This window comes from Cryptomeria japonica, unplaced genomic scaffold (genome assembly GCF_030272615.1).
Source record: "Cryptomeria japonica unplaced genomic scaffold, Sugi_1.0 HiC_scaffold_158, whole genome shotgun sequence".
Taxonomy (NCBI): domain Eukaryota; kingdom Viridiplantae; phylum Streptophyta; class Pinopsida; order Cupressales; family Cupressaceae; genus Cryptomeria; species Cryptomeria japonica.
In genome coordinates, this window is record NW_026728980.1 from 151,594 (window position 1) to 160,911 (window position 9,318).

The following is a 9,318-nucleotide window of genomic DNA, read 5'->3' on the forward strand; positions in this document are numbered from 1 at the left end:
TAATTTGTAATAGAAGGGTAGATCTAAAACAAGCATTAATAATTAAACATTTCGCAAGCTCAATTACTAAAAAGAAAATTTTAGGGTTTTTATGCAATCAACCTCTAAAATTTTGCAAAAGATCAAACATGGAAATGTAATCAAAGAATCCAATTTTCAGATCTAACCATGAATAATCAGAAAGGATGTTCACGTCGGGTTCACCAAAATGTAAAGCGAAAAATAATCGAACCCTAGTTGCTCTCCCCTCTTCCAACTCCAAGGAGAGAGAAGGGAGGTTACTAGGGTTGACGGTTTTCACTTAGGGGAGACTTTACATTCAAAAGAGGGGTTGAAACCCACAAGATCCAATCCCACACAATGCAAGATTGGATTCTAAATGAGCTTCAAGGGTTAAGACAGCAAGGCTACCCTCTTTTGTAAAGAATGTGCATAGAATGATTAAGCTAGGAATGCATAGAAAGTAGGAAAGATTCGCTTATAAACTGAGATAGGGATATAGGATGAAGCTGCGGACCTAGAATTAGCAGTAAAATATCGAGACGACGCTGTCCTGCAAATTTGAGCAAAAGTTGACGGGACGATGGTGCCCGGTGTGCACACGGTCCTCCGAAAAATCCACGAAACGAAGGGGGATCTGTTCGTCTCTGCACAAGGATTCCAGATCTTCAATTTCAGCCGTGTACCTACAACCTACACACAGAAAAGTGAAGACGATTGGGGGGTTAGGGATTAGGGGTTTGCCCTTAGGTCAAACCCCAGTTTTGGAATTAACCAAGAAATGAGAAATGTTGTAAATGTAAATGATTGTAATGTAAAACAAGTACTAGTACCTTGTTGTAAGGATGTTTTTATCCTTATGTGCGAAGGTATAGATGTTGTTGTTTGTTGTATGTTGTATGTTGTAGTATGTGATCTCCTCTTCAATGGTTGAATCCTTGTCTTGAATGCAACACTTAGCCTTGAATGGAGACTTAGAATGATCAATTGCTTGAAGGAATGCTTGAATGCTTGAATGTTTGAATATCGTTTCCACGCCTTGTACACATATGTCCTTCCTCTTTTCATCTACCCAAAATGGGAGAGAAAAAGTAGTTTATATACTTGCCAATTAGGGTTAATAGACTGATTTTCCCGACCTTAGGCCAACCAGGAAATGTTATTTTCCAATTTGCAAACAAAAAGACCTGAAGCCCCATAGGAGACCGGGCCCAAAATAGGGCCAGGGACCAGGGCGCTGGGCGCCATGGTCTTGGGGGACGAGGGCACTGGGCGCCATGGTCCTGGGGGACCAGGGTGCTAGGCGCCCTAGTCCTGAAGGACCAGGGCACTGGGCGCTCTGGTCCCACCTCCCGGGACAGCAGGGTGCAAGGAGGGATCAGGCAGGGTGCTGGAAAAATGCAGTTTTTGGTGTCGTGGACAAGTTTCGGGGTCTCCATTCAGGTTCAGTGTTGCGTCACCATCGTGAAGACCGAAATGCAGTCGAAATTGCAAGTGTCGCAATTTTAGGATGCTACAGGACTATTTAATTCATGAGGACTCCATGAACAAGGGAGGCTTGCAAATCTCATACTTGTTAGAGAATATTTTTTAACTTTAGTTGTAGTCCAAGTTTTTCTCTAAATATCTACAAATGTTTCCCATTTTTATACATTTAGATTGTTTCTTTCAATATCTATAAATGCTAGACTATTTTTGGCATCTTATTAAAACTTGTGTTTTCCCTTTTTAATGCCAATGAATATTATAGTAGCAATGTATTTATTGACATCTAGTTAAGACTGTTGTATTTCATTTTCAATGTCAATGAATATTATAGTAGCTTTCTAATAGAAAAATATTGTTTTCCTCTTAAGCTCATCTTCTTGTTTTCATATTGATTGCAATCTAATAGGGACAATGAAACTCTCGGATAATCATTTCACACTTTCTCAAGTATATTATGATGCTATTTTCTAAAAAGTATATAATGATCCTTAGTTTTTTCATATTTGATCTTTCATATTCTTTCTTAGGTGATTATGATCTTTTTTAATATGTGCTACCTATTCCAAATAAACAGATTTGGTTATACCACATATACACCATATTTATTCTACAATAAAAATAAAAAAATTGAAAGCTTTTGTTCTCAAATAGAGGGACTGATATTCTTTTGATTTAAAATTCAACTATACAAAAAGCATTTAATCTATTTCCTTCTCTTTGGCACTCACCTAAAATAGCTAATTTATGTGGCAATGCATAACTAATAGATGGGTTTTTAGACTCTATCCAAAAAAATTATATATAAATTATTCCATTTCTTAGTTTTTGATAAAGATAAACAGGTTTTACATGGACCCAAAACCAAAAGTTTTACAAAAGCCAGCCATCAACCAAACAAACATGAACCATCAGCAAAACAAGGGAGCACCCCAGAATAGACATGAAAACAAAAGAGACGTAGACAAACAAGATAAAGCAAAAGAAAAAGCACTCAATTAAGAGAGTGCACCAGATCCTTGTTCTTTTGGATGGAAATCTTGTTGATTTCCTCCAATTCCTCCATAATGAATCTAGAGGTACCTTTGTTGTTGCTCCTTCTTCTGGTTCTGGAACTGGGACCAGTGGTTTTATTGTCTCCAACAGCCATATCATCACCTCCAAGGTATTTCACCAGTTCACTGTGATAGGATCTATAATCAGCAACCATGGCATTGATCTTTTCGAGCCCCTCTATACTGTTGTTCATGGCTTCTTTACTTATATCAATCAGGTTCTTGAGGTTTTTCTTTATCTCTGCGATAGACCTTTCCACCTTTTCAATTCTTTGTTCGTGATTGCATTTCATCACCTTGACATCTTGGGAGAGCTTTTGGGTCATAGACATGAGTTTCTCATATTTGTTGGGCTCAGGGGTGGCAGTGAAGATGTCAATAATCTATTTAACCCCCACTTTGAGGGTATCAATTTCTCTCTCCACCCACTTCTAGCAACTCTCTTGGCTCCTAGTAGCTTCCATAACCAGATTCATTAGATTACCAGTCCTTTGAGTCCCACTGCTCTCTTCTTTGGCCATGGTCCCCTGTTTTTCTTTTAGGACATTGATAGGAATGTCCAGTTTAATTTCCTGATCTGGATTCTTCGGACCATAGTCCTTAGCCACAAGCTTCTTCTTTTTAGAAAGGGGCTCAGCCTTTGAAATCAGTTTGCTAGTGAATTTATACTTGCTGGACACCCATCTAGGAGGATTCTTACTGCTAAATGTCCCAGGGGTGACCATCATCTCCCCTACTTCTACAGGCTTATAATAAGGTTCGTCGGAAGGAATGATACCCCCACTATCCTCCAATTCCATTTCCGAGTCAGAGACATCCTGGATGTTGGTCTGTTGGCATTTCTTAGAAGGAGAGGGCAGAACTTCAAGGGTCTTAGCATACTCCATTATGAGCACAATAAGCCCTTCATGGAGAATAGGATTGTTTGGATTCTCCAAATGTTTTTTAAGGCTATTTTCTAAAGAGGAGGCAAGATAGAAAGCAACAAAAATGATTTTACCATGCCTAAAATTATTCAATATGGTAAAATGATAGGAGAAGCTGCTGACATATCTACCATCAAGTGTAATATACCTCATGATGAACTCGGCCATGTCTGCCCAGGGAGCCATAAGATCTTTCATGTTGTAGCTGCCATCTACCATCTTGGTAACTGTAGAGCGCTCCTTGTCTTTGTCAAAGAAACTTGTCATGTCCTCCTCCCCAATTTTCTTGTCTCTATAGAATCTTATGTCATTTGTCACCAAACCCATGGCAATCGCCACCAGGGTTTCATCAAGCTGATAATCAGCTCCATAAGCCCTCAGGATCCCTTTCTTCCACCCATTGACAAAGGACTCCGTGAGCAGAGGAGAAGGGGCATGAAGTATATCCATGAAGGGGATGATACCCCCATCAACAACTTCCTACCACACATCCTTGTTTTTCTTCCATTTTTCACAAGTAGATGGTTAATGTTTGTTCTTGTCCCCACCCATTATGCTCCTAGTCCTCGAATAGCAGGATATGGGCCACACTACAGAAGACTCCAAACAGTCATAGGAAATGGGCCACACCAGAAAAGTCTCCAAATAGTAGTGAAAATGGACCACAAAATAAGACAGAAAATCCAGGCACAAGGGAAGTTTCTAGATCTTCGGTTAGGGAAAACAAAAAAGAGTCATTTTCCCATCAACCCTATCAAATCATAATTGAAGATCATTGATTAACGCAAGTGGGCGTAATCATCACGAGCTAGATCACACAGGTTTTTGGGGAATGAATCCCTACTACTCCACCATTTAGTCAGCACATAGCCCACCGCCAGATTGGCCAGTAGATCTATTGCTTTGTTTCCTTCTCGATATACGTGCAAAATTTTGAAATCATCCAGCTCATTTATTATATCCCGGCAATCCTTGATCAGATTAGCTGTTGTCCAGCTAGGATCCATGCACCCATTCAGACAATTGATAGTGTTTAGCAAGTCAAACTCCAACCAGACTTTGACAATGTTTAGCAAGTCAGATTCCATTTCTTAGTTATTAAGAGTGAATAATGGTAATTTAATTCTTTCATTTTTTAGTTTTGTTAGTATACATATTTTAAAACTTATAATAATTCAATGTATAATATATTCTCTTAAATTTTTATGGATAGATAGCATTTGTAGCAATAATACACTTAAATTTTTCATAGTTCATGGTGATGATGATATTAATTTTGAATTCTAACTATGCAAACTTTTTTTATAGATGTTCTACATGGCCTATGAAACTCATTTAAAAGGTAAGTTATTGTTGTATTAGTGCAGCTTCAAAGATAAAAAAAAAAGTTATTACTTACCTCTCTATTTAGCAAAAGAGTACATTAAAATTTGTATTATTAAATAGTATTCTCTAATTGTGAACTCTTTTCAACTAAGCAAGGAGAAATAATTGTTTCTTGTTAAGACGACTTGTAGAGATATTTCAATGCTTGTCTTTTTTGTTATAAATATGTATTTTTACACTATGATTATGTACTTTATCTATTTTGTGATTTGATTTTATCCAAGAAAATTTAAAGAAAGTAATTTTTTAGAGGGAAATAAGTAAGATCGTAGGTGTTCTATTTATTAAAAAAAATATTAAATAGAGAATAAATCCTTCCAAACCTCAAAGTTTAACTCTTTGGTAGCATAAATATTCTTTTCCCACAAAAATCAACTATATAATCATTTTGAATACTTGAAACAACACATGAGACAATTGACATACTTTTTATTCTATTGATTGTCAAATTGGTATTGACAACTTTCTAACCCAACATGAAGTCCCACCTAGAAGCCCCCACCATTCTATAATAGTAATAATATAATATTAAAAAATTGATAATAAATAATATTATTAATATAATTTTGATTTATTGGGTATTCTAATTTATCTTAAATTTAGATAATATTGATTTATATCAACTGAACTGATCAATCAATCTATATTGAAAACGTGTAATTTACGATTTCATTAGACTTAGTTTTTCCAGAAAGATTCCATACCGTCCCAAAAGTTGAAATGTCGAAGAACTCCACAAAATGCATCTGCAACATTGGACATTTTTGTTCAGTCAAAGAAAAATTTGAACAAATTTCTATAGTCTGATTTTAAAACAAGTGAAATAAAATACCTTTCAGTGCTGGTTGACTCTTTTCCTGATAACCAACTTGTTTTCATAAGCTAAGGTTGAAGCCATTGCTGAGATATCTACAAACACTCGATCCCCACCCTCCAAATTATTAGAAGATATTGCAATGTATACCAAAGTTCTATCTTCTCAAACTACTATATTAACAACGCCTCCAAATTATCTAGCATCTCCTAAATTGATCATTAGAAGATATTGCAATGTATTAATAATCAAATTATCTAGCTACGAAAACACCAATATCATGGCTTAATAATCTCAAACCTAGCTAGGAATTTTTAGATTTTTTTGAAGACTCGGAAAGGAATATATCTTAAGAAAAACAATTATAAATAGCTTGATGAGCTTGATATTTCAACAATATGTTGCTCGATTTCCATATTAGACTATGAATACTATTGCATGGAATATTTGGAGTTTAGAAAACCTCAAAATAAGGTATACTTTGTGAGAAACTTAAAAAAAAAAAGCAAACTCAATATTCTTTATTTGTAAGAATTGAAGATATTGACAATTTTGTCATTCAGGTATTTTTTACATATCAATAATTAGCTAGATTATGGTGGATTTGTTATGTGTAAATGCTTCAAAATTTAACCCAACTATGACAACCTTTGATTTTCAAGAAAAATGCTTTCATTTTTTGGCTAGAAAGTGGACCTAATTATCTTTCCCTTACCAATATTACCCTAATTTAATTAAAGGTTTTGAAATCCTTGTCAACATTTGAAGTTACAATGAAAAATTATATAGTTTCTTCTACACATGCAACATTAGTTCCTTCTTTACTAATTTATATGCTTTCTTATTCATCACTACCTTGATTTATCTCGTGGTACAATGTTTGTAGAGAATAAGAAAATTAGATAGAGAAAAAATTAAATCTTATTGTCAATCCCTTTATTTGGTAGGTTCATGCTTTCAAGAAATATTATATCTTTACTTATTGTCACTAAGAACTTAACATGATTATGCACTTTGTGGCCTTTAACTCCATTGGTGTATTCAAGAAAGGTACACTTCTAGTTATTTTCATGTTTAGCTTGTTTCTTTTATCATAGTTGTTAACTTGGTGAAGAAATATTGTGATAAAAATATTTCAAAGTATGCTAAACAAATTTTTATTTATGTGAAATAGTGGAAATAGATTTCTCGGCATAGAAATGTTAAATAAGAACTTAAATAATCATTATTTTCACTTTTCATTGAAGGGAGACAATCAATAAGATCCAACTATAGTCCCTAAGGAAAGATAGATGTGTATGTGATTATTTTCTGATCTTCTTGTTGTTTGTGATTAGATAAGGAGATTGTAAGAATTAGGTAAAATTCTAGAAAATTAACAAGATTAAACATAAATAGGCAAAATAGATTAGAAATAAAGCATAGAAGTACATATCTAGAGATGATGTACAAAAAAGAGCATGTCACTGAAATTTAGGCTTGGAAATGCGAGTCAAGTGTGCTAGGTGCCCCAGTCCATGATTTTCACTTGTCCAAAATCTAGAACCGTATGTCTTAATCAACTCTTTGCAATCCTATAATTTTTGGTTAATGGAATTGTAACCACACAAAGAAAAGAGGAAAAATGTTGTGCTACATAGGGACTTACCTAATTAAAACCGCAAGTAGGTGTTAACCTTCACTATAGCTATGATTGATTAGAAAAGAGAGCTTGACTTTGGTAGGGTAGAGGCTAAATCTAAAAGGAAATGTTAAATTGAAATGATATTACCTTAGGATTGATAATGGTGATGATGGAATTATTTTGGGATAAGTCCTCCAAGGATTGATGCAATAAAATGACATTGAAAGAAACAAAAATATCAATCTTGAAAACACACTTGCATGTAGTGTTTTGTAGCTTTTTCGACTCCATAATTCCCAAATCTTAAGATGCTTTCTTAATAATACTTGTTTTACGATGTTCTTAGAATTTTCTTAGGTGAAATTAAATTAGAAATAGAGCTTTTATATAGGGATCCCAAGGTAATTTTTATAATAGAATTACTTTCAATGGTCATAATAAAATATCAGGATCAAATAACAAGTGGTGGGAATGGATGCTCTGACATGTTTGATTTTGGGCTCTTTTGGGAGGAATATGGCACCAGCCACCCTAGTCCACCTAGAAAAGGAGCAAAGAAGGATGGTTGTAGAGTGCATAGGCCTAGGACATAGGATGTAGTTATCTCATGAGAATACAATGACATTTTCATAGTGGCAAGGCTACAAATACGCTTGAAATGAGCTATAGTAGAACACACTAAAGCAACCAGCCAAAAACGAGTGTAAAATTGTAAAGGGTTGCAATTTACAACATTATATTTAGATAAAGTGAAAAATTGTAAAGGAAAATGAAAAAGAAACAAAGAATAGGGATTACAAAATGTGTTTTGTAGTGACACCAAGAAAAAATATGGTGCATGAGGCTATGAAATGGGTGTTGCAGTGGCACCAAGAACAAGCATGAAGAGGCTTTATTCCTCCCCCTCCCCCCTTAATATGTCAAGATATTTTCAGATTTATATATTAATAAAGATAAAGATCCACATCAAGGATAAAACACCTTCATCACCAAGGATATATCTTCACAAAAGGCATGTGTTCCAAACAAGGAAGAATATCCTTAAAGAATACAATCTTCACGAAAGTAAGAGATATAATTTGTAAAAGAGATATCTTGAAGTGTAAGGGAATACTTATCAAGGACACATAACTACCAAAATGAGAGGAACATATCTTTGTATAAAAATATCATCCTCTGAAAAGAGAGGAGATCTTTAATAAATATGTCATCTTCAACACTAAGAAAGGGGAAGGAGATCAAGAATACACACCTCCCTTATTGCTAGGTGAGGGTATTATTGATGAATTTAACAACACACTTTCAATACCAAGGTTAGATTATTTATTAAATATATATGATTTCAAGTAAGGAAGAGGTCCTAATCAAGGATACACATTTCCTAGAAAGGATAAGATTCTCATAAAGGACAAAAAATTCTATGCAAGAAAGGATATCCTTATAAAAGATATAAGTCAACAAAGGGAAAGTGGATCGTTAAAAATGAAGAAATGATTTGTAAAATATTATTTTCCTATAGTGTAGAGACAAGAATAATTTTAATACTATATTGTTAGCTAATTATGATTGTATGTTAAATCGTACCACCATGAATGGAAATGAGCCTCAAAAAGGTAAGATAATAGTGTCACATAGTGAGGAGAAACATAATAGGGCTAAGGAGTGCCGAATAATTATTTGAAAATTTGGATTTATAAAATGATTGACATCAAATTGTATATAAATGAAAACCTTATTATATAATTCTTGAATACAATTTAAAAGATAGTGAGTATAGACACAATGATAGAGACAAAAACTATTACCATTTTTTGATTTAGATTTATACTCATGTCTTATTAAAGGAAAAGTAACCTTGGTAGCATATTTAAGTCTCCAAAAGATTTTTTCTACTATAGTAGCAGTTAATTATTGCGAGGAAGGTTGGGATTTGATGAAGGAATTAGTAAGGAATGGGTAGGGAATCCTATTCCTTCTCTAGTATATTAGGATGAGGTTTCTATAGGGACATTGATTCTTTGTTCTATA

At 34.3% G+C, this 9,318-nt stretch overlaps 1 protein-coding gene across 1 annotated transcript in view; it reads right to left on the reverse strand.

Moving 5' to 3' along the window:
* Positions 1–3,427, reverse strand: part of LOC131077588 (triacylglycerol lipase OBL1-like) — a 33,789-nt gene extending 30,362 nt beyond the window's left edge. The window contains exon 1 of the mRNA XM_059215480.1: positions 3,025–3,427. Within this exon, the coding sequence (XP_059071463.1) occupies positions 3,025–3,427 (403 nt within the window). The remainder of the gene's footprint in view (positions 1–3,024) is intronic.
* Between the last annotated feature and the right edge of the window lie 5,891 nt (positions 3,428–9,318).